Source organism: Sus scrofa, chromosome 5, assembly GCF_054392235.1.
Source record: "Sus scrofa isolate SSC_HxYL_T2T_F1_AM1 chromosome 5, Sscrofa_HxYL_maternal_Yorkshire_Landrace_v2.0, whole genome shotgun sequence".
In the NCBI taxonomy this organism is placed as follows: domain Eukaryota; kingdom Metazoa; phylum Chordata; class Mammalia; order Artiodactyla; family Suidae; genus Sus; species Sus scrofa.
The window spans coordinates 111,539,621-111,566,688 of NC_139387.1; the positions used below are offsets into that span (position 1 = coordinate 111,539,621).

The following is a 27,068-nucleotide window of genomic DNA, read 5'->3' on the forward strand; positions in this document are numbered from 1 at the left end:
ATGGGGCTCCCACCACACATCTCCTTAGTTCACCTGAGGAGCAACTGATTTTTAGGAAATTCTGATGTATATGTGTCTTCTTAGAGACTTCTGTATTTCCAAAGTAAAGAATAACCATATAATGCAAATACCTCTGGCAATTTGAATCATTTTATAATAGGGTATGTCCTTTACTTCCTAATGCCAAGTCATCCAGAAGTACAGAGCTTACAAAAACATATAGTAAAATGTTTATGCTGTGATGACAAAAATAATCTTGTTCTTGCCATCAGGTATTTATTCAATAATGACACTTTACTGAGCAACTCTAAAGAATCTGTCACATGGCAAATACATCGGCCACGTATACTTGACTTCGGGAACAGAATTAATATTTCCACAGAATAGTCGAGCATAAGAATGTTCTAAGTGTTAAGAATACCAATTCTGTAAATTGTCCACTGTAGAGCAGAGACAAACACCTTTGCAACCATGCATAAAAATACCAAAGAACCCAGTCAGCACCCTAGAGTTGTTACCACGAGTAAAGCAGTATGGATTTGAACATTCAAAATCGTTAAGTGAAACAACTTAAAAGAATCTGGAGATTTAGAGCTCAGTTTCAAAAACTCATTCCAGAATCCTAAATTAAGTCAATTATTTTATTATTCAAATGTTAAGACATTAGGTCAGCTGTAGGGTACAACCTGAAGGTATAAAAGAGCATTTAGTTTAAAGCATGATTTGGGGATATTTTCATTTCCATGTAGAAAAACATGGTTTAACCACTGTGGCAGTCATACATTTTTCACAAGAACTACCTATAAAAATTAAGCAGAAAATCATTAATGTCTATAATAATAAAACAAACCATGTCAAGATTATTATACCTGATTCCATAAATAAATGCCATTTAATTTCGTATATAGCTTGATCTACAACCTGGTTGAAGATGACAACTTTTAATATCAATGATAAAACAGTGCTGAAAGTTGCATAAACACTCTAATACACATGGATACCTGCTCTAATTGAACCAGGTTAGAGGCCATGGTGTCTTAAAAGTTATACAATTACCCAATGTGACCTTTAATATAAGAATTAATTTTCTTTTCTTATTTTACTTTTTGTCTTTTTGCCTTTTCTAGGGCCACTCCTGGGGGCATATGCAGGTTCCCAGGCTCAGGGTCTAATCAGAGCTGTAGCCGCCAGCCTACACCACAGCTCATGGCAACACCGGATCCTTAACCCACTGAGCAAGGCCAGGGATCAAACCCGCAACCTCATGGTTCCTAGTCAGATTCGTTAACCACTGAGCCATGATGGGAACTCGAAGAATGAATTTTCTTAAAATGTAATTAGGGTAACAGTATGTTAGGGAGTCACAGTAACCTACTGAGAGTAAATATTACATAGTTTATCTGTTGAACAGTATTTTAAGAAAGAAAGGAAAACGAGCATGGATACAAAGGAATGGCACCACTGAAGCCCAAGCGTAGTTAAGGTACCGGCGGGAATAAGTGCCCTGGAAAGGAGACGTCTTTTCCCCTCCTTCCCTCCTATGCCGCAGTCTAAAAGGCACCTGGAGGGGTCAAGAAACATGCTCAGCGAAAGACACTGTTCTGGTTTCCCACACTCTCTATGCTACGCCACTTCTAAGGGGAGAGGAGCGAGGGAAGAATGAAGAAAAAAATACTACCAAACAGGTACTGCAGAATATACTGAGGTCCAGACTTCCTGTCTCTGCAAGTTCAACTATTGTCTGTAAATTAAAAAAACAAATTTTATTAAAAACTGAACAATATTCACCAACTACTGTGCCACAGCATCAGTATCAATAAACACGATGTTTGTTTTTAAGTAACCAATGTATTCAGATGTAAATAATAAAATCCCTTCACTAACTTCTGCTATTGCGTTATAGTTACGAACACAGCAATTTTATTTCTTGGGTGTAAGAAAAAGCAACCCTAAACTTAGTTATAGGAATACACTTCTGAGAATAAAACTAAATTACCTACCCTAAGAACTAGTCTGCGTAGGTTTTGATGATAAAGAGATGAATGCAAACCTAAGTCCAATAAAGGACTGAATCTTTAGAACTGGAATATAACTAAGAAAACCCGGCAAACCAATTAGTAGTAATGTCTAGAGAACACTGAAACATAAGGGCAGCATTCTCTATATAGCCTAGAAAAGAGGGATTAGATCAGAAGAATCTACTAGTGTTTTAGTCAATTGTGGATAGGAATAATTCATCAGGATTTGTTTCGTTTTCAGAGACTGGATTGAAAAGCTCTTAAAAATAATCTAATTGCCTCTAGTCCAATTCTCTATGTTCATGACATCTTTGGATTACAAATTTGGTTTCCTGAGTACCTAGGCCATAGGTGAGGGGTGCCTTGGGTCATACATACAAATATTTCAATCATTAGAACAATATATCTGTACTACCCAGTTTACTGACCTCCTAGTTTATACATTTAACGAACACTTAATGAATGCGAATTTATATGCTGAATGTGTACAGAAATCTTTAAAATTCTGTATTTGCCTCCGAAAACAATCGCAGTCCTTATAAAGAAGAGAAACATGAAACTTCAAAGCTTCATGGAAGGGTAAGGACAGGCATCATAAGAGCACCAAAGGTGAGCATCAACTATACATACCCTCAGTTTGGTTTGAAATTTCCTGCATTCCAAAAGACAGCTTTTACTCTAATAGCAGCTAAAAATACTGGTAATCCAGCAACAAAACACATGTGACTAGTTAGATTGTATCTTGCTACCTTTTTCTTTTGTTCTTCTGTAGCTTTAATAATCCCTGGATCTGACTTCCAAGATTTTCCAAAATTGTAGAAAAGTGCAATACTATTGGCAAGGAATGGAAGATGGATAAATAAAAAGTTGAGATGTGCCTAAAGTTAAGGAATCTAAAGAAGCCATGAAAACTAGTTATTATAAGCAAGCTTACAATGTGTAAAATTCTATCACATACACGAAAAAACCTACAAAAAATAGAAGATGGCTTATTATATCAAAGAAATTACATACTAGTCTATTACATTAAATAAATACATTTTCCCATTATGCTCATAAGTAAATGTGGAAAATAAAGGAATTTCTTTATAAACTTTAAATCATGTAGGGGAGGCTTATCTGGCACTTTTTAGAAGTCAGCAAATATATTATTATTATTTTCTTTTTTTTTTCTGCTTTCTTTTAGGGCTGTACCTGTGGCACATGGAAGTTCCCAGGTTAGGGGTCAAATTGGAGTTACAGCTTCTAGCTTATGCCACAGCCACAGCAAAGCCAGATCTGAGCCACAGCTGTGACCTACACCACAACTCATGGCAAGACCTGATCCTTATTTATTAACCCACGGAGCAGGGCCAGGGATGGAACCCGCATCCCCACTGATACTATTTGGGTTCGTTTCCACTAAGCCACAAAGGGAACTCCCCAATATATTATTTTAAAATGATCACTATTTTGACAAAAATGAAGGGATTTATGTTCAAAGTAACTAGCATATTACTTTATTTATATGCATTAAATTCTTTATATATCTACCAAATGGATATCATACCTGTATATTTAAAAGATTTTATTTTTTTTTTAACTCTTTTTTAGAGCCGCACCTGTGGCATATGGAAGCTCCCAGGGTAGGGGTCACAACGGAGCTGTAGCTGCCAGCCTACACCACAGCCACAGCGAGGCCAGATCCAAGCCACCTTTGTGATGTACACTGCAGCTCACGGCAATGCTGGATCCTTAACATTGAGTGGGGTCAAGAATTGAACCCTCAATCTCATGGATACTACTTGGGTTCATCACCACTGAGCCACAATGGGAACCTCTGAGAATGTTTTTATATCCTTCCCATTGCCTTTTTTGACCACATTCAAGTTGACTTTAATAAACCGACTTAAAGCAGAAAGAGCTTCTATGTTCACGTTTTTCTACCTAATGAAAATGTAAGAGGTGTACTGAGCACTTGTAAATTTAAGTGAAGAACTGAAGACTGTTTTCAGTAACACTGGGAAAAAGAATGCTGCTGAAGCAACACAATTCTGAGACACACAATACATGAAATACTCAAATACCATTTCCAGGATTTTACGTAGGTATAAAAGCTGTCCATAAAATTTCCCGTGAGAGCCCTCCCTGTACCAGGGAAGAAAGGGAAGTGCCAGAGCCTGGGGGGCGGGGCGGGGGGCGTGGTCCTGAGAGGGATGCGTGTTCACACAAGGACAGCACTAACCCTCCTCTCCAGCTAGTCCTCCTACACAGCTACCCGTCACATGCCTCGAACTGACTGCCCTTAGCTCAGACCCTCTGTCTTGTCACTTCTTCACCAATGCATCATTTCTTAGTCTAAAAGGCATAAGGATTTCTACTCTAGTCAGGTCTTCGAGTCTTCATTATTTCTATAACCTCCCATGTACATGGGGAAAAAAAAAAAGATTTACTAAGACATGAATGCTTTCCTTGTTTTTTTGTTAAAAAGATTTTACATACATACAAGTATCATATGAAAATTGTATAATATTTTTGGACATTATCATGTAATCCAAAATTAAGTAAAATCCAAAAATAGTGTGTACACTCTTTACATTTCTAATGAAGCACAGATAAGCAAGAACAGCTTCATGAATGAAATGGTCCTATACTTATTTGGTAAATACGCCAAAACACTAAACAACCACGTAAGATACAGGAGGAAAAAAGGAAGACGAAAGAGTAATTATTTACCACCTGCCATAAGATAAAAGGGATTTCTCGTTCTCTAGTCCCCTATTTATTCCAAAGTTTATCATCTGTATTCCCCAAAATCCATATGTACAGCCAGCAAAGAATAAGCAGAAAGTCAAATTTTCAGCTCTTCCAACAGCGAGAATTCTCCTAAGGATAAAGCCGGATAAATGTATTTGTGCCAAGAATGCTGAAGACTGGCATGAGGGCAGTGTGTTTATGCACTGCTACAGTTTCAAAAAGTACTAACATATAAATATATAGGTCAGGTTCCATAAATTTGCAGGGTGCTATCCAGCAGCTCAGTAAATGATTATAAATTTGAAAGGGACATTCAGGAATAAAGTATCAGATGAACTTAAAAAATTTCTTTGTTCTTTTAAAGATAAAGAAATCAGATATCTTCAAATATCTAAGTTTAAATTTAGCTTTAGCAATAGATCACACTATTTTAAACATTTAACAGAGATAAATTTTTGGTATGTTGTTTTTGTAAAGGTTTAAAGCAACACCTTTTCCTGAAATTTTGAAAACACTAAAAAGACAAAAATAATTCTACAACCTAGAGATAACGCCTTTTATTTATGGTATTCTGTACTTTTAATCATAACGGAGATCACTGTGTACTTACTAGCATTAATAAAATAATACTTATTTATAACTGACTATGTGCAATTTAGGCTGCACAAAAACCCTACAACTCCTGCTGCTACCCAAATGGCAAAACTCAGGTAGAGGTTAATTCAGCAGGCACAATTACAGAATGGATTGACATGGACCTGGTATTAAAACCTAGGGTCTTGGCGTTCCCGTCATGGCTCAGTGGTTAATGAACCTGACCAGTAACCATGAGGTTTCAGGTTCAATCTCTGGTCTCAATCAGCGGGTTAAAGATCCGGCATTGCCGTGAGTTGAGGTGTAGGCTGAAGACCCAGCTCGGATCCCATCCTGCTGTGGCTGTGGCGTAGGCCAGGAGCTACAGCTCCAATTTGACCCCTAGCCTAAGAACCTCCACATGCCACGGGTGTGACCCTAAAAGACAAGACAAAAAAAACCCCCCACAAAAACCTAGGGTCTTGCAACCTATGCTATACTGCCTCTTCAAAGTGCTTTGCAGAATATCCTGGGTCATTAAATATGTGAACAATATCTTTGGGTTTAAAAATCTTTTAAGTCTGACACATATTTTTATACTGTCAGATTATTTCCAGAAAGATACACCAATTTATAACACACCACTAGCAACACATAGCTGCTGACCACTAATATTTACTTAGCACTGAGCAAAGGAAAACAACTGCCATTGAGAGGAAAGAGAAGCATTATTTCATCTTCATTTGTATTTATGCTTTTACGCCTAATCATTCCTCCAATTAGAAATAAAATGCCATCAATGTTTTCATTTAAATATTTATGGAATCTTTTTTCCATTTAACTTTTTTTTTGGGTCTTTTTAGGGCCACAACTGTGGCGTATGGAAGTTCCTAGGACAGAGGTTGAATCATTGCTGCAGCTACCAGCCTATGCCACAAGAGATCTGACCCGCATCTGCAACCTACACCAGCTCACTGAAATGCAAGATCCTTAATCCACTGAACCACAATGGGAACTCCTACTTGGAAGTTATTTTGATGCCTGCTATGAACTGCAGCTCTAACTTACCATAAAACCCCCCAAAATGAACCAAAAACAATAAATCAAACCAATCAACTGCCTCCTAAAATTCTAGCATCAACTTCAGAAAGAGGTCAAGCCACACTATACCATAAAGTTCAAACTGGAGGTCAAGGAAAGAAGATTCTGGTGATACTGCCTGGTGCAGTTCTTAATCCCACCTCCACCTGTATTAGTAGTGTGGGAAGTGAAGATGAGAAGACAAAGTCAGAACTCTTATCAATCCCACTCTGGCCTTCTGCTACAGACTGAATCACATCCCCCCTCGTACCAAATGCCAATGTTGAAGCCCTAACTTATAACAGGACATCCCCCACCCGGAAGCGGGATCCTTCGGAGATAATTAGGTTAAATGGGTCGTAAGGGTAGGCCCCTAATCCAACAGGGCTGCGGCTGCACAGCAAGAGGAGAGGAAGGAGCTCTTTTTGGTTCTCTCCCTGCCGTGTGAGGACACAGGGAGAAGTTAAGTCTAAGCCAGGAAGAGAGCCTTCACTAGAACACAACCATGCTGGGGCATCCTGATCCAGAACTATGAGAAAACGAATTTCTGTTGTTTAAGCCACCTACCTCAGGGTAATCTATAATAGCAAAGGTCTAAATATCAAAAAGAAGTCATTTTTCTCTAAATTAATCTATAGCTTAAACAGAATTTCGATCAAAATTGCATAAGGCTTTTCACAGAACTTAAGGAGTTGATTCTAAAAAATTTAAATAGAAGTGCAAAGGGCCAAAAAGAGCTAAGAAATTCCCAGTAACAAAAAGTTGGGAAACGTGGCCTACCAGATCTCATGGGTTAAGAATACGTAAAATAAGACACATGCACCCCCATGTTCACTGCAGCACTATTCACAATAGCCAAGACATGGAAACAACCCAAATGTCCATCGACAGATGATTGGATTAGGAAGATGTGGTATATATACACAATGGAATACTACTCAGCTGTAAAAAAGAACAAGATAATGCCCTTTGCAGCAACATGGATGGAACTAGAGACTCTCATACTGAGTGAAGTCAGTCAGAAAGAGAAAGACAAATACCAAATGGTATCACTTTATCTGGAATCTACTACATGGCAATGAACCTCTCCACAGAAAAGAAAATCATGGACTTGGAGAACAGACTTGTGGTTGCCAAGGGAGAGAGGGAGGGAGTGGGATGGACTGGGAGCTTGGGGTTAACAGATGCAAACTATTGCCTTTGGAATGGATAAGCAATGAGATCTTGCTGTGTAGCACTGGGAACTATGTCTAGTCACTTATGATAGAGCGTGATAATATGAGAAAATAGAATGTGTACATGTATATGTAACCGTGTGACCATGCTGTACAGTAGAAAAAAAATTGTGTTGGGGAAATAACAATTTAAATAAATAAATAAATAAATAAATAAAGCTACAGTAATCAGATAATACAGTACTGGCATAGCCAAATAGAACAATAAACTGAAGAGCATAGGGAGCTTGATAAATATGAAGTTGATACTGCAGCTGAGTGAGGAAAGGGTGTGTTGGAGCAATGAGTTCCCTAAATGAACAAAAAGGAAGCTACTGACGCCTCTTCTCACATCGTTCATTTGACACAGTCGTCAAATACACATGAACTGTAAGACCTTTTGTAGGAGTATCTTTAATGACTTCGGAGAAATCTGCGTATGTGCACAAAAAATATACAAGATTATAACAATATTGTTGGAGTTCTCAGAAGGTGATGACTGGATATCTAAAGACAGATATTAAATAGCTGAGAAAATAAGAGAAGAAAACTAGGAGAGATACATAAAAAAACTAAGTCTGGAGAGTAAACTATTGAAAAAATGCTTAAAAATAAAATGCACAGGGCAGAGGAAAAGTTAAAATTATTTTTGCACTGTTTTCATTTATATATATATAATTATCCCAGTCTTCAGAAGTTCCTTACATCCACCTAATGGTTTAAGATTAACTTAAGACCTAATTGAAAAATAATTTATTTTCAGATGTAAAATTCCTAATAACCTATTACAAAAGTGGTGCCAACACATTAAAGAGATGTCTATACTGGTTATGACAGTGAATTTTAGAGTTGTTTGAGTATCATAAAAATACAGTCAATGAACAAAATTTTCAAATAAATAAAACTGCAAGAAAAATCACTCATGAATCTCCTAACAAGAGATAACCACAGCTAAAATTACATGTACTCACCTCTGGCTCTTATCATTTGCACATTTAAAATTAAGAATCCCTTTATAAATACAATTTAGTATTTTTTCATTTATTACATTCCAAGAATGAGCCCTTATCATTATGTCTTAGGAATGCATTTTAATGGCTATTTTATCCTGTACTGTAAGTCACATAGCAGATAACTCTTTCCTCCTATTCAGGTTGGACATTTAGGTTATTTCCATTTTTTCCCTGGTATAAACAGTACTATGATAAACACCTTTATAAATAAATCTTTGCTCTTATCTCTTATTATTTACTTGTGAATAATTAAGAGACCAAAGGGTATTTTTAAAGCTCTTTCTATACTCTGACAAACTGCTTTCCAAGAAGATGTAGTAACTTAATTTTTAAGGTCAGAGTAGAATACAGAACATTTGAAAATATACTGCATCAGGTCAAAGAGCTCAGTTCTAGACCAGATTCTTGTTAATTACCTACCTATGTAACTTTGAGCAAGACATACAATTTCTCTGAACCTCAATTATTCCATCAGTTAGAAAGGTGAATTACAATTTGTGTGGCTTATTTTTTTAATCTCAAAGAATTATTCTGAGAACCAAGTAAAAGAATATATCTGAAAGAATTATAAACCAAAAAAGCAATGAACAAACATAGCAAGTATATAGGGTAATACTTATTTAATGAATAGGAGAAAAGAATAAGAACTCATTAATTATAATAAATAGTTTATATCAATATAAAACTCATTATTACCACAAAAACACTGAAACTGAGTAACATATTACAAGAAACTAAAATCGTTTTTATAGTTGATCCTTATGCCTCATAGCTAAAATCTGTAACCCCACAATCAATATTCACAGCGCTTTTGCAGTCATTTGTATGTGCAAAGCAAGCAAGATACATGAATTATTCTATGTATATATACATTTCCGGCTGGATTAAACAAGGCAATACTCTGCCTTCTTTTTTGACATGTGTTTGCTTTTTGCTGGCAATTCTGCTGTTTAAAATGGCCTCCAAGTACAGTGCTAAAGTGCTATCCTAGGCACAAGTCTACATACATGGACTGTACAAAACTCTCTGGCATAAAGTTTTCATTATTTGGTAATTTACTAATTATCCTTTTCCCTACTCACATGCAAACATATTTAAGAGTACAGCAACAATTCAAAATTATTTGGAGATGTGAATCTGACTTTTTTCCCTTGAACATAAAATTTACTGTCCAATTTAGGAAGCAAAGTTAGAAAGTATGTCTGGAATACAAAAGTCATTTCAGAGGTCAGTACTTTTATAAATTTAAAATAGAGAGGTAGTGAAAATGAGTAGATCTGTTTCACTCATTAAATGTTCCAATTTAATTTAAGACAATTCTGATGCTTAATAAATCCTTGAAGAACAACTTTTATGTCAAAGTATAATACAAGCCTAGAATGGGCTAGTGAAAACTGCCACATGGAAAACTTTCAATAGACACTATGCTAAGAAACTATTTTAAAAGTACTATACTTTCTGAAAGCAATCCTATAATGCTGTGAAAATGTAAGAATTAGAAGTGTAGTTATAATTCCGTGGTTCAGTTTCACAAATAAAATACCCATATTTTGATTTTCAGTATTTTGTTTTTGTCTAACATATAAGACAATTTAACAAAAATAATACAATATTGTAACATGCAAGACTGTAAAATGAAACCAGGTGTTAATTAATATTGTTCAGAACATTACAGGTCACTGAAAACTGCATGTCATTTAAATGAACTTCTGTACTTTTCACAGTAATGTTTTGAAAAATGACTTAGACAACTGTGAAACATGTACCTTTATTATATGAAGACCATCTTACTCCTTAAACCTTTTCTTTTAAAAATATCAAAAGTTGACAGTGGCCTTATTTCTTCGATGTACACAATGCACACACAAATTTACAATTTCAAATTACATTACTTTCAAAAGTATACTACATTGAAATAATTTGCTGAAGTTAGCAAATTATTTGAAGATATGCTTTTCAGGAAACAAGAGGAAATTAACTCTTACCTACCATAGCAAAATAGTAAGATGTAAGAAAATATTTAGAGGAAAGTTTGATAGTAAAACATAAAAATCACAGTTCAGCAGAAGGGTTTGGGATATGTGTTACAGAATCAGACAAATACATGTATCTACCCCAGCTTTATTAGAGACTAGCTGTGTGGCACTGGACAAGAACCACTTAACCTATTTAAACTTAAATCTTCTCATCTATAAAATGGAGAAAATAGAACTAATATATAGAATGTGTGCTAAATAAACACTAAGTATTGAAGAAGATGCCCTTTAAAAACAGAATAAATGGTAACTATTATTATTGATGTTAATAAAAGAAGCTTTAAAAAGTAATTTATTAAATATGAAAATTTACTATTTTCTAGGAATATGCCCTTACTATTTTTCTAGGAATATTGTTTTCCCGTAGCTTATCATGAGTAGTTCAGTTCTACCATTAAATCATTGTTAAACACTTGTTTAAATAACAAACAAAAATTGCTTTAGATAAAACCTTAATAACCAAAGGATATCATTCCAAAACCAGAAGAACCATGTCACATACATCCAGAATTTGGTTGCCAAATATATTCCAAGGGGCAATGCACTATGCATTGAATGATCAAAAAAGGATCTGTAAAACATAAGTTTATAAAATTTGAACTCAGTCTTTCATTGTAAAAATAAATATGTCCAGTTAAAAATAAAGTTAAAGACAACACACTTACTTTGAAAGAAATTGTACTGTAGCCCAAACGCCACCATACATTAGCCCTTTAATGAGCCAAGAATCAATATTTAGGTCTGCTATAAACCCAACCAGCCAAATAACTAGGAAAGGAGTTCCTAGCATTACTTTCTGCCGAAATTCCTGTTTAGGGGAGAAAAAAGAGAAAGTTTGGCATGTTTCAAGCAACCCGAATATGAAGCATTACTACCTTTGCGAAAACATACGACAGGAGTGAAATTCACTCATTCAAGCATGCCTACTATGTGCAGATACTATTCAAGGGGCGTCTCTGTCCTCTGGAAAGAGGCAATTTAAGTAAACAATTTAGAAGTACTTATTTACATCTGTGGAAAATGAGAACAGAAGTTGTAGGAGTGGGTCTAGATAAATATAAACGATGCCAGGACCACCTGCTAACACATGGACGGGCTAGAAAACAGTTTATGAAATGTCACCTTGTTGTAACAAAAGCAGTGATAACTAAGGGACAAGGGCCACCAGAATGACCAAAGGTCTGCAAGCTGTATCAGATAAGGAAACCTGAGTGTGCTTAGCCTGGAGAAGATATCGTGAATACATATAAACAGTATAGTAAAACCTTAAAGTAAGAGAGAGAATAAAATCAAACAATCTACAAGGTCCTAAGTCCACAGAATGGAGATGATGTGCATCTGAACACATATCAAAACGGTGCTTAATATTTCAGATGTAATTCCAGTTCATTTTTTGTACTGGTCTAATTGTTAGAAATAGTCATAAATATGAAACCTATCTGCTTCCTGTAACATCCAACCAGCTGTATCTACAGAGCAACACAGGCTGTTTCATTCCGTTGTGGCTAGAGAAAACACAATTTCTACCTTAAATTTGTTGAGGTTAGTTTTGTGCCTTAGTATGTGGGCAATCCTTGAGAATATTCCAAGTGCACTTGAAAAGAATGTATACTGGGATTTTTTTAGATACAATGTCCTGAAAATGTCAATTAGGTCTAACTTTTCTATTGTGTCATTCAGCATCGGTTGCCTTATGATCTTCTGCCTAGAGGGTCTGTCCATGGATGTGAGTGGGGTGTGACGGTCTCCTGCTATTAGTGTACTCTCATCACTTTCTCCTTTTATGACTGTTAGTACTTGTGGTATGTATTTGGCTGCTCCTATATTAGGGGCATATTTATTGATGACTGTAATATCCTCTTCTTGAATGAATCCTTTTATCATTTAATAGTGTCCTCCTTTGTCTTTCTCTATAGGCTTTGTTTTGAAGTCTATTTTGTGTGATATGAGGATTGCATCCTGTTTTCCTGTCTTTTCCATGAAATATCTTTTTCCATACCCTCACTTTCAATTTCTCCATGTCCTTGGCCCTAAAGTGACTCCTCTACAGGCAACATATTGTAGGCTCTTGTTTTTTTTATCCAGACACCCACTCTATGTCTTTTGATTGAAGCATTCACCCACTGACATTTAACTGTCAATAAATATGTGCTTACTGCCATTTTAAACCTTGTTTTCCAGTTGATGCTGTGCTTCTCCTTCTTCCTTTCTTTTATTGGTTGGACAATTTCCTTTTATTTCATGCTTATGCCCTCTTTAGTTTCTGTGAATGTACTGTTTGGTTTTGATTCGTGGTTGCTCTGTTTTTGAAGTATGTTAACCTTTCCTATATCTGCTTACTTTAGACTGATTGTCACATAGGCTCAGACACATTCTAAAAAAAAAAGTCTAGATTTTGTTACTTTTCTTCCCCAAATATTATGATTTTGATGTCCTTTTTTAACATCTTAGCCTTCTGCCATTCTGTGTGTTTATTTCCACTTTTTCAACTGGTTTTTTTTTCCTCCCTTTTAGATCTGTATGCTGGCTTATTTAAGTGATTACTTTCCAGTTGTGATTTCCTCCATCCTATTTCTCCTTACTTCTTTTTTATTTAGAGAAGCCCTTTCAGTATTTCTTTTAGAATGGGTTTAGTATTGCTCTACTTAGTTTTTGTTTGTTGGAAACATTCCTTTTCTCCTTCTACTTTAAATGATATTCTTGGTGGGTAGAGTATGGTAGACCACAAATTTTTCCCATTTAGAATTTTGAATATATCTCGCCACTCTCTTCTGACCTGCAGTACTTTCTGCAGAGCTATCAGCTGATAGTCTTAAGGGGGGGGGTTCCCTTATAATTAACTCTTTCATTTTCCTCTTGCTGCCTTTAGAATCCTCTCCTTATCTTTAAATTTTACCATTTTTCTTATGTCCTCGTGTGGGCCTATTTGGGGCCCTCTCTGCTTCCTGCATCTTGATATCTGTTTCCTTTAGATTTGGAAAGTTTCCAGCCATAATTTCTTCAAATATATTTTCTACCCATTTTTTTCTTCTTCTAGAATCCCCATTATGTGTAGACTGGCACACTTTCTATTATCCCATAGATCTCTTATATTGCTTTCATGTTTTTCATTTGGTTTGCTGTCTGCTGTCCTGATTGGGTGCTTTCCTTTATTCCACCTTCTAACTCACTACTTTGTTTCTCTGCAGTATTCATTCTGTTCTTCAGTGCCTTTAACTCAGCTTAGTCTCTGCAAACTGATTTTCTTTTTTCTTTTTAGGGCGGCACTTGCGGCATATAGAAGTTCCCAGGCTAAGGGTCAAATCAGAGCTACAGTTGCCAGCCTACACCACAGCCACAGCAACTCAGGATCTGAGCCACATGTGCAACCTACACCACAGCTCATGGCAATGCCGGATACCTGACCCACTGAGCAAAGCCAGGGATCGAACCTGCGACCGCATGGATACTAGTCAGATTTGTCTCTGCTGCACCACAATGGGAACTCCTGCAAATGAATTTTCTAATTTTTCTTGGCTCTTCCTTATATTTTCTAGTTCTCTTTCTAAAGTAATCTGCATTACTGTTCACATCCGCTCTTAATTCCTACATATTCGCTCTTAACTCCTTCAGTATTTTCACCATCTCCTTTTTGAACTCAGTGTCTATTAGACTGGAGAGGCCTATTTCACCGTTTGCTGCTTTAGGTGAATTCTCCTGTTCTTTTAACTGGGAATGGTTCCTGAGCTTCTTTGTTTTCCTTATATTTTTCTTACTCTGTGAGTTTAGGGAAATCAGCTACTATAGTTTGAGGGGTTATTTATATGAGAGAGCACCCCTGGGTATTTTGTGAGGAATTACTATTACTTTTTGGTGTGAGGGCTTCTTTTGGTGTGGATGCTTGCTGTCTCTTTCCTCAGCATGTGCAGGCTGTCATCCCCTTGACAGGGTGCTGTGTGTGCTTCCAGGGAGATGGAGGCAATGGGCAGGGCTTGCGGCCAGTGCCTGGTTGCGGGGCCCTTGACAGTGGTGCAAGAGCTGCTGCTAGTTGCAGGGCCCTGGGAAGTGGCTGTGACCCTCAGGTCCGGAGTGTCTGGCAGTGGCATTAGCAGGGCGTGTGCATTCTCAAGGAAGTGAGAGCAACAATGGTTGGTGCTCAGTTGCAGTGCCCTCCTCTATGCCAACCTCTGAGATGACTGGGGCCACAGATGGTGCCCGTTCATGGACCTTTAGTGGTAGTGGGCCACGCTAACCTCTGAAGTCTGAGATGACTGCAGTGGTGTACCCCCACCACCTGCAGACCACACAAGAGGCGCCCCATTGTGCTTACCCTGCACAGGAGGTGCCACCACCAGCAGTCCATGCAAGAGGGGCCCATCACCCATAGCCCAAACAAGAGGTGCCTCACTGCCCATAGCCCAGCCTTCCAAGAGTCCACATCTGCGCAGAGAAAGATATTCTTGCAGCGGTCCGCCCCTCCTCCTCTCGCCCTCCCCAACAATGACACCTTGCTTCTCCTGCAAGCCGAAACCTCCTCCTGGGTTCCCTTGTTTGTGGCCCTCCACTCCCCAGCCCTTGGCATACCCCGCTCCCTAGCCCCTCGGGCTATCTCCACATAGCCATCCCTAGCCCTCTCCCTGGAAATGACCTCCGGAATCTGAGTCTCAGTCCCCAGACCCCTTTCGAGAGTCTCAGGCTGTGGTGTCCTAGGAGGCAGTATTGCATGTCTCTCTGCTTTGCCCTTAGCCCAGCTGATGTGCTTTTCTCTGTATTTCTGAGGTTCCTGCAACTTGGCTATCTCCACCTCAGTTAGGTGGCTTCCAAGGTGTGGCTTCCTTTCCTCTTTCACAGCTCCCTCTCAGGAGTGCTAGTCTTGTCCTGATTCCTTTCTCTCCCTCTCTCTCTTTTTTTCCCCTTTTCTTCTACCCAGTTATGTGGAGGGTTTCTTGACTTTTTTGAAGATGTAAGGTCTTCTGACAGCATTCAGAAGCGTTCTGTGCAATTGCTCTACATGTAGATGGTTTTTGATATATTTGTGGGAGAAAGCAAGCACCTCCACTGTCTTGATCTTGCCTCTGGATTTTTTTTTCAAGCAGTCACTTAACATACATATTATAATACTGTAAGACGTAATGGTGAAGTGCTGCTTTTGTAGATATGAAAAAAATTTATTTTTTCTTATATTTCATAATGAACTTTTCAAATATATAGTAAATCTGAAAGAATTTTATAGTGAGTATCTGTATATCTACCACCTAGATTCTACAATTCAGTAATCTTTCTTATCTTTTTTTTTTTTTGGCTGCGGCTGTGACATACAGAAGTTCCCAGTCTAGTTTTGAAACCCATACCATAGCAGGGACCAAAGCACAGCAGTGACAGTGCCTGATCCTTAACCCACTGTGCCATGAGGGAACTCCTCAGTAATCTACTTCTTAATTAACCTTTTTATTTTAAAGTAATTGTAGATTCGCCTATAGTGTTAAGTAATCGCTACTCAGGGTTCCCAAATGGCCAGGGTCTTGCACAGCAGTCAAGTATATATCACAACCAGGATAGTGATGTTGACACAGTAAGCTACAGGATACTTTCGCTACTAAAAGAATTCCTCATGTTGTCTTTTTATGGCAACTTCCCTCATAACCTACCTCTAATCCTCATATTAGCCTCTGCTAACCACTAACCTGTTCCACATTTCCATAATTTTGTCATTTTAAGAATTTTTTTCTTTTTTTTTTTTTTTGTCTTTTTGCTATTTCTTGGGCCGCTCCCGCGGCATATGGAGGTTCCCAGGCTAGGGGTCCAATCGGAGCTGTAGCCACCGGCCTACGCCAGAGCCACAGCAACGCGGGATCCGAGCCGCGTCTGCAACCTACACCACAGCTCACGGCAACGCCGGATCGTTAACCCACTGAGCAAGGGCAGGGATCGAACCCGCAACCTCATGGTTCCTAGTCGGATTCGTTAACCACTGCGCCACGACGGGAACTCCGTCATTTTAAGAATTTTATACAAATGGAATTATACAGTACATAACCTTATAGGATTGGCTTTTTCACTTGACATAACTCTCTGGATAAACACTGGTTTATTGCATATACCATTAGTTCACTACTTTTTGTTGCTGAAGACATCAGACCGTATGCACGCATCAGGTTGTTAACCATCCACCCACTGAAGGCCTCCGGGTTGCTTCCATTTTGGGCTCCAGTGGATAAAGCTGACCTAAACATTCACATACACATTTCTGTGTCAACACTAGTTTTCATTTCTCTGGGATAAAGCTTAAGAGTACAGTTTCTGGATCGTATGGTAACTGCATGTTAATTTAATTTAATTTTTTCTGCTTTTTATGGCCACACCTGCCGCATATGTAAGTTCCCAGGCTAGGGGTCAAATCAGAAGCTACAGCTGCCAGCCTATGCCACAGCCACAGCATGCAGGAACTAAGCCACATCTGTGACCTACACCACAGCTTACAGCAACACCAGATCCCTGACCCACTGAGTGAGGCCGGGCATCAAACCCAATACTCACGGATACTAGTTGGATTCTTTTCTACTGTGCCACAATGGGAACTCCTTTTTTTTTTTTTTTTCCCGCTTCTTATGGCTGCACCTGTGGTATATGGAAGTTCCCAGGCCAGGGGTCAAATCAGGAGCTACAGCTGCCAGCTTCTGCCACGACCACAGCAATGTAGGATCCAAGCCACATCTGTGATCTACACTGAAGCTCAGAGCAACACCTGATCCCCAACCCACTAAGGAAGGCCAGCGATTGAACCTGCATCCTCATGGATACTAGTTGGATTCATTTCCAACTGCTCCACAATGGGAACTCCTGCATGTTAACTTTTAAAAAAGAAACTGCCAAACTGTTCTCCAGATGCTGCACTGCTCTACGTGTCCTCCAGCAATGTATGAGTTTTTCTGCATCCTCATCAGCATTTGGTGTTACTGTAACTTTTTATTTTTAGTTATGCTGATAGGTGTATGATTATTAAAGTTTTTTTCTTTTTAGGGTCATGCCCACGCATATGGAAATGCCCAGACTAGGGGCTGATTCAGAGCTATAGCCACAGCAACAGCATTACAGGATCCAAGCCGTGTGTGCGACCTACACCACAGTTCACGGCAATGCTGGATCCCCTACCCGCTAATCAAGGACAGGGATTAAACCTGCATCCTCATGGACACTAGTCAGATTTATTATGCTGCGCCACAACAAGAACTCCAGGTGTATTAGACACTGAGGTTTAATATGATTTCCCTGGTGATTAAAATAATGTTGATCATCTTCTCAGGTGCTTACTACCATTTTTAAAACCTTTTTTTTTTTTTTGTCTTTTTGCCATTTCTTGGGCCGCTCCTGCGGCATATGGAGGTTCCCAGGCTAGGGGTCCAATTGGAGCTGTAGCCACCGGCCTACACCACAGCCACAGCAACGCGGGATCTGAGCCGAGTCTGCGACCTACACCACAGCTCACGGCAACGCTGGATCCTTAACCCACTGAGCAAGGGCAGGGACGGAACCCGCAACCTCATGGTTCCTAGTCGGATTCCTTAACCACTGCGCCACAACGGGAACTCCTTTAAAACCTTTTTTGGTGAAAATCTCTCTTCTTGTCTTTAGCCTATTTTCTAATTGGATTTGATTTTTCACTGTTGAGTTTTGAAAGGTCTTTATATATTCTGCAAACTAGTCCTCTGTTAGATATGTGGCTTGTAAATACTTCCTCCTAATCTACAGTGTACCTTTTCATCTATTAAACAGAATCTTTTGTAGAACAAAACTTTTAAAATTTGATGAAATCCAAATGATCAATTTTTACCTTTATGGAGCATACTTTTTGTGTCAAATCTCTTTGCCTAGCCCTAGATTTTTAGAGCTTTACATTTTATATTTAAGTCTGGAATCATTTTAATTTTTTAATACAGTGTGAGGTTTGACTAAAGGTTTATTTTTTTTTTTTGGCCTACATATGCCCAAATGCTCCAGTGTCAACTGTTGAAAAAGCTATCTTTCCTCCAGTGAATTGCTTTTACACTTCTGTCAAACATCAGTGGGCATATCTCCCTGGTTCTAATTCCAGGCTATTTATTCTACCCCACTGATCACCTTATTCCTCCAGCAGCACCACATAGTTTTGATTACTGCAGCTATACAGCAGGTCTTCAAACTGCATAGAGTAATTCTTTTCCAAAACTGTTTTAGCTATTCTAAGTCTACTGCCTTTCCATATAAACTTTAGAATAATCTTGGTTATACAAATTAAAAAACCTTGGAATTAATTATATTACATCTCCATGTTAATTTGGAGACAACTGATATTTACTATGTTGAGTCTTCCAACTCATGATCACAGCATGTCTTTCCACTTATTTACATCACCCTTGATTTCTTTCCCTGGTATTTAAACTTTTTCAGCATACATGTACTTCGCATGTTTAGCTGATTTACACCTAAGTATTTTCTTAATGATTTTTTTTCCATCATAGCTGCTTTACAGTGTTCTGTCAATTTTCTACTGTACAGCAAGGTGACCCAGTCACACATACATATATATATTCTTTTGCTCACATTGTCATGCTCCATCATAAGTGACTAGATATACTTCCCAGTGCTATACAGCAGAATACACCTAATTATTTAAATCTTTTTTTGGGGGGAGAACCAATTTTATTTTATTTTCTTATTTATTTATTTTTTTTATTTTCCCACTGTACAGCAAGGGGGTCAGGTTATCCTTACATGTATACATTACAATTACATTTTTTCCCCCACCCTTTCTTCTGTTGCAACATGAGTATCTAGACAAAGTTCTCAATGCTATTCAGCAGGATCTCCTTGTAAATCTATTCTAAGTTGTGTCTGATAAGACCAAGCTCCCAATCCCTCCCCCTCCCATCAGGCAGCCACAAGTCTTTTCTCCAAGTCCATGATTTTCTTTTCTGAGGAGATGTTCATTTCTGCTGGATATTAGATTCCACTTAGAAGTGATATCATATGGTATTTGTCTTTGTCTTTCTGGCTCATTTCACTCAGGATGAGATTCTCTAGTTCCATCCATGTTGCTGCAAATGGCATGATGTCATTCTTTTTTATGGCTGAGTAGTATTCCATTGTGTATATATACCACTTCTTCCGAATCCGATCATCTGTCGATGGACATTTGGGTTGCTTCCATGTCTTCGCTATTGTGAATAGTGCTGCAATGAACATGCGGGTGCACGTGTCTCTTTTAAGTAGAGTTTTTCCAGATAGATGCCCAAGAGTGGGATTGCGGGGTCATATGGAAGTTCTATGTATAGATTTCTAAGGTATCTCCAAACTGTTCTCCATAGTGGCTGTACCAGTTTACATTCCCACCAACAGTGCAGGAGGGTTCCCTTTTCTCCACAGCCCCTCCAGCACTTGTTATTTGTGGATTTATTAATGATGGCCATTCTGACTGGTGTGAGGTGGTATCTCATGGTAGTTTTGATTTGCATTTCTCTTATAATCAGCGATGTGGAGCATTTTTTCCTGTGTTTGTTGGCCATCTGTATATCTTCTTTGGAGAACAGTCTATTCAGGTCTTTTGCCCATTTTTCCATTGATTGATTGGTTTTTTTGCTGTTGGGTTGTATAAGTTGTTTATATATTCTAGAGATTAAGCCCTTGTCGGTTGCAACATTTGAAACTATTTTCTCCCATTCTGTAAGTTGTCTTTTTGTTTTCTTTTGGGTTTCCTTTGCTGTGCAAAAGCTTTTCAGTTTGATGAGGTCCCATGGGTTTATTTTTGCTCTAGTTTCTATTGCTTTGGGAGACCGACCTGAGAAAATATTCATGATGTTGATGTCAGAGAGTGTTTTGCCTATGTTTTCTTCTAGGAGTTTGATGGTGTCCTGTCGTATATTTAAGTCTTTCAGCCATTTGGAGTTTATTTTTGTGCATGGTGTGAGGGTGTGTTCTAGTTTCATTGCTTTGCATGCAGCTGTCCAGGTTTCCCAGCAATGCTTGCTGAATAGACTTTCCTTTTCCCATTTGAGGTTCTTGCCTCCCTTGTCAAAGATTAATTGACCATAGGTGTCAGGGTTTATTTCCGGATTCTCTATTCTGTTCCATTGGTCTGTCTGTCTGTTTTGATACCAGTACCACGCTGTTTTGATGACTGTGGCTTTGTAGTATTTCTTGAAGTCTGGGAGAGTTATGCCTCCTGCTTGGTTTTTGTTTCTCAGGATTGCTTTGGCGATTCTGGGTCTTTTGTGGTTCCATATAAATGTTTGGATTGTTTGTTCTAGTTCTGTGAAAAATGTCATGGGTAATTTGATAGGGATTGCATTGAATCTGTAGATTGTTTTGGGTAGTATGGCCATTTTTACAATATTGATTTTCCCAATCCAGGAACATGGAATATCTTTCCATTTCTTTACATCTTCTTTGATTTCTTTGATTAAAGTTTTATAGTTCTCGGCATATAGGTCCTTTACCTCCTTGGTCAGGTGTATTCCGAGGTATTTGATTTTGTGAGGTGCAATTTTAAAAGGTATTATATTTTTGTATTCCTTTTCTAATATTTCATTGCTGGTATACAGAAATGCAACTGACTTCTGAATGTTAATCTTATATCCTGCTACTTTGCTGAATTTATTAATCAGTTCAAGAGAATCAATTTTAAATGGTACTTTTTTTTAAATTTTGGCATCCACATTTTTATTGCCAAGTATATAGAAACAAAAGATTTTTACATTTCATCTTATATTCTATGACCCCGATGAACTCATTAATTAGCTCTAGGGGACTATTCTGTAGATTCCTTGGGGTTAGATCCCTAACCCTAACCCTAAAGAGACAAAAAACAAAAACAAAAACAAAACCCTGAACAAAAACCATATGATTATTTCTGTAGATACATAAAAACCTTCTGACAGAATACGATATCCATTTATTATTATTATTATTATTATTTTTAGGGCTGCACCCGCAGCATATGGAGGTTCCTAGGCTAGGGGTCTAATGAGAGCTATAGCTGCCGTCCTGCACCACAGCCACAGCAACAGCAACGCCAGATCCAAGCCACGTCTTCAACCTGCACCACAGTTCACAGCAACGCCAGATCCTTCACCCACTGAGTGAGGTCAGGGATCAAACCCACAACCTCATGGTTCCTAGTCGGATTCTTTCCGCTGCACCATGATGGGAACGTCCCTCAACAGAACAAAGGCCCTATGTGACAAACCCACAGATACCATCACACCTAATGGTGAAACGCTGAAGGCAATGCCCTCTAAGATCAGGTACATGACAAGGATGCCTACGCTTGCCACTTTTATTCAACACAATAAAGAAGTGTTCGCCACCACAATGAGAAAAGAAAAAGAAATAAAAGAAATCCAAATTGGAAAGGAAGAAGTAAAACCATCACTGTTTGCAGATGATGTGATACTATATACAGAAAACCTTAAAAATACTATCAAGAAACTATCAGAACTAGTAAGTGAAGTAAGTAAATTTGTAGGATACAAAATTAATAAATAAAACTCTGTTGTTTCTATATGCTTGTAACAAACCATCAGAAAGAGAAATTAAGAAAGCAACCCCAGGAGTTCCCGTCGTGGCGCAGTGGTTAACGAATCCGACTAGGAACCATGAGGTTGCGGGTTCCGTCCCTGCCCTTGCTCAGTGGGTTAAGGATCCGGCGTTGCCGTGAGCTGTGGTGTAGGTCGCAGACGCGGCTTAGATCCCGAGTTGCTGTGGCTCTGGCGTAGGCTGGTGGCTACAGCTCCGATTCAACCCCTAGCCTGGGAACCTCCATATGCCGCGGGAGCGGCCCAAGAAATAGCAACAACAGCAACAACAACAACAACAGACAAAAAAGACACAAGACAAAAAAAAAAAAAAAAAAAAAAAAAAAAAGAAAGCAACCCCATTTACAAGTGCATCAAAAAGAATACACTATATAGGAATAAAGATAACCAGAGTACAAAATATAGGATTTGTACTCTGAAAACTCGGTAAGACATTGATGAAAGAAACCAAAGATGACAATAAATGGAAAAACCTTCCATTCTCATAGACTGGAAGAATTAATATTGTTAAAATGACCATATTACCCAAGGCAATCTACAGATGCAATGCAGTTCCTAACAAAATACCAGTGACATTTTTCACACAAAATTCTACAATTTTATGGAAACACAAAAAGATCCTGAATAGCCAAAGCCATCTAGAGAAATAAGAACAAAGCTGAAGTATCATACTCCCTGATTTCAAACTATACGGCAAAGGTGCAGTAATCAAAACAGTATGTGACTGGATCACTTTGCTGTGCAATAGAAACTGACAGAACACTATAAATCAACTATAATGGAAAAAATAAAAATCATAAAAAAATCCATAAAAAAAACCCAGTATGGCACTGGCACAAAAACAGACACACACATCAATACAATAGAGTAGAGAGCACAGAAATAAACCCATGCATATATCTGATCAGTTAATCTACAACAAAGGAGGCAAGAACATAAAACAAGAGGGAAAAAAAACTCTTCAGTAAATGGTATTGGGAAAACTGGACAGCTACATGTAAAAAAATCAAACTGGACTAATTTCTCGCATAATATACAGAAATAAACTCAAAATGAATAAAGACTTAAATGTAAAAACTGAAACCATAAAACTCCTAGAAGAAAACAGGCAGTATGCTTTCTCAACAATATTTCTTTTGGATCTGCCTCCTCAGGCAAAGGAAACAAAACCCAAAATAAACAAATGGGATTGCATGAAACTAAAAAGTTTTCCACAGTAAAAGAAAACTAACAACAACAACAACAAACCTAAAAGGCAGCCCCACTGAATGGGAGAAGATATCTGAAAATAATACTTCTAATAAAGGGTTGATATCCAAAATAAACAACTTATACAAATCAACATCAAAAAAACAAACAACCCAATTATAAAATGAGCAGAGGACCTGAATAGGCTTTTTTTTCAAAGAAGGCATACAGATGACCAAAAGACACATGAAAAGATGCTCAACATCACTAATCATCAGAGAAATGCACATCAAAACCACAACGGAATACCATGTCACACCTGTGAGACTGGCTGTCACCAAAAACAAGAAATAACAAATGTTGGTAAGGATGTGGAGAAAAGGGAATCCTTATGCACTGTAGAAGAACTGTGAACTGGTACAGCCACTATAGAAAATAGTACGGAGGGTCTCAAAAAATTAAAACTAGAACTGCCACATAACCCAGCAATTTCACTTCAGGGTTTACTGAAAGAAAGCTAAAAGACTAATTTGAGAAAATAAATACAACTCAATGTTCACTGCAGTGTTATTTACAATAGCCAAGATATGGAAGCAACTTAAGTGCCCATCAATAGATAAATGGGCACAAAAATGTGATCTATATAAACAATGGAGTATTACTCAGTCATACAAAAGGAAATCTTTCCATTTTTTACAACATGAATGGATCTAGAGGTATTATGCTAGGTGAAATAAGTCAGATACACACAAATACTATATGATCTTACATGAGGAATCTAAAACAACAAACCAAACAAAACAAAAACAGGCTCACAGATGTAGAAAACAAGCAGGTAGCTGTCAGGGGGGAGGGGGATGGGTAGTAAAAGAGGTGAAAGGGATTAAGAAGTACAAATGTCTAGTTATAAAATAAATAAGCCATAGGATGTAATATACAGCGCAAGTAATACAGTCAATAATACTGTAAAAAATTTGAATAGGGCAAATGATTACTAGACTTAATGTGTGATTACTACATAATGTATGCAAACATCAAATCACTACACTGTATATCTGAAAACTGACATAAGGCTGTATATCAACATTTCAATTAAAGAAAGTTGTGTTTACACTACATTATAGTTTATGAGGTGTGTAATAGCTATATGTGTTAAAAAATGCACATACTTTAATTTAAAAAATACATTATTGATAAAACTTGCTGTCATCTGAGCCTTCATCAAGTTTTTGCTGATGGAGGGTCTGAAATATTTGAAGAACTACCAAAATGTAACAGAGATAAGAAGTAAGCAAATGCTGCTGGAAAAATGTTACCAACAAGACTTGTTTGATGTATGTTTGTAAAGCCACAAACTTCACTTAAAAAAAAAAAAGTATCTGTGAAATGCAATATAATGAAGTATGCCTGTAGTCTTCCTTTTTGTACTGTCTTTGTCTGGTTTGGGGATGAGGGTAACATACGTCATTTCCATTCTGTTACTTGCCCATATTAGCAACTTGCCAATATTCTTGTATGTGAAGCCAGTTTCCTACAGATAGCACACAGTTGAATCATACTTTATAATAATCTACACTGCCAGTATCTTTTAATTGGTATACTTAGACCACTTACAGTTAAGGTAATTATTGATATGTTAGGGTTTAAATTTATTTTATTTTTCGTTTTGTGTTTGTTCTATTTTTGTTTCTCTGTTTTCTTTTTCCTGCCTTCTTGTGGGTTGCTGAAAAGCTTTTTAGAATTTTTAGAATTCTATGTTACCTATAGTGTTTTTGAGTATATCTCTTTGTATAACTTTTTTAGTGGTTACTCTATCATACTAAATAGACTTATCACAGTGCGCTGGTGTTATGTTACCAATTCAAATGAAGTGTGGTAACTTTACTTCCATTTAGTCCTCTATCCTCCCCTCTTACCATTGTAAACTGTCTCAAATATGTTCTCTACATAAATTTAGATCCAAATCAAATAGTATTATAATTTTGGCTTCAACTGTCAAGCATAATCTGGAAGACATAAGAAGGAAAGTCTACTGTATTTACCCATAATCTTGCTTTCCACGATCTTATGTTCCAAGAGTCTTTCTTTTATTACTCTCTTCTGCCTAGAGAATTTCTCTTAGCCATTCCTTCAGGGTAGGTTTGCTGGCCACAAATTCTTTTAGTTTTCAGATCTGAAAATGTGTTGATTACTCTTTCATTCCAAAAAGATATTTTCATTGGATATAAGATTCTGGGTTGACGGTTATTTCCATCCAGCGCTTAGAAAATGTGGCAGCTCCTTCCGTCTCTATCGTTTCTGATGAGAAATTCACTCACTGATATTTGAATAGCTTTACCCCTACTAGTAGGGGATTTCAAGATTTTTACTTCATGGTCTTTGGTTTCCATGAAAGAAGTTTACCTATGATGTGTTCAGTTTGGATTTCTTTGAGTTTATTCTGTATAGGGTTTGTACCACTTAATCTACAGTCTGTCTGCTGCAAATTTGGGTTTTGTTTTTTTGTGGGGTTTTTTTTTTTTTTTTTTTTTTTGGCCATTATATCTTTGAATACTTTTTCAGCCTCGCTTTTTTTTTTCCCCCTCTTTTTCTGGGACTCTAGTCATATCAATATTAGATACTCTGTTATAACCACAGGTCCCTCAAGTTCTGCTTTTTTTTTCCAGTTTATTTCCTCTGCTGTTAGAAACAGGTAACTTTTATTGTCTATCTTCAAGGTCATTGATTCTTTTCTCCATTCCCTCTCTTCTGCTGTTGAGCTCTTCCACTAAGTCTTATTTTGGTTATTACAATCTTCAGGTTTAAAACTTCCATTTGGTTCTTCTTTATATTCTATTTCTTTCTTTCTTTCCTTTTCTTCTTTTTGGCCACACATGTGGCATGTGGAAGTTCCTGGGCCAGGGACTGAATCTGCACCACAGCAATAACCAAAGTCGCTGCAGTGACAAGGCTGGATCCTTAGCGTGCTGAGCCGCCAGGGAACTCCTAGTTCTTTTTCTTTGCTGATCCTCTATTTTTCACTTGTTTCAACTACGGTCATAAGTACTCACTGTAGACTTTTTAGGATGACTGTTTTAAAATCTTTTGTAAGATAATTCTAACATATCTGTCATCATGTTGGCATCTGAGTATCTTCTCATGCAGTCAGATCTTCTCAATCCTTGGTATGATGAGTGATTTTTGTTTGAATCATAGACATTCTGGATATTATGAGACACTGGATCTTATTTAAACCTTTTCTTTTAGTGGGTTCCTCTGATATAGTCAGGGGGAGAAAAGTGAGACACCTTCTCATTACTGCCAGGTGGGATGGAAGTCCAGGATCCCAAGGTGGCCTTCACTGACACCTGAGAAGGGGTTTCTTCACTCCTGGCCGGCAAAGGTGGGACTTGCAGCTCTCTACTATACCTCGACTAGTACCTCCCTGGACACCTCATTACTGTTTTCTATGTATTCTCCACAGACACAGCAGGACAGTGAGGACGAAAGTTCCAACGAACTCTCTACCCCACTGTCTCTGAGGCACAACATTACAGCCTGGTAAGGATAGAAGTCTGAGCCTTTGTGGGTACGAGTCAGGATGGAGCCACAGACTTTTCTGTTTATTTGGCTGTTACTAGAAAGTTACTTTCTAAAAGTTTCTATCTTGCTAAATAAGCTG

The 27,068-nt window shown here is 37.8% G+C and overlaps 1 protein-coding gene across 5 annotated transcripts in view; it reads right to left on the minus strand.

Moving 5' to 3' along the window:
* Positions 1–27,068, minus strand: part of ZDHHC17 (zinc finger DHHC-type palmitoyltransferase 17) — a 93,692-nt gene that overhangs the window by 11,562 nt on the left and 55,062 nt on the right. For all 5 annotated transcript variants that reach the window (XM_084957792.1, XM_084957796.1, XM_084957795.1 and 2 more), the window contains 4 exons: positions 11,336–11,478; positions 11,139–11,241; positions 2,768–2,890; positions 1,679–1,741 (listed from right to left, as the gene is read on the minus strand). In XM_084957792.1, coding sequence (XP_084813918.1) covers positions 1,679–1,741; positions 2,768–2,890; positions 11,139–11,241; positions 11,336–11,478 — 432 coding nt within the window. The remainder of the gene's footprint in view (positions 1–1,678; positions 1,742–2,767; positions 2,891–11,138; positions 11,242–11,335; positions 11,479–27,068) is intronic.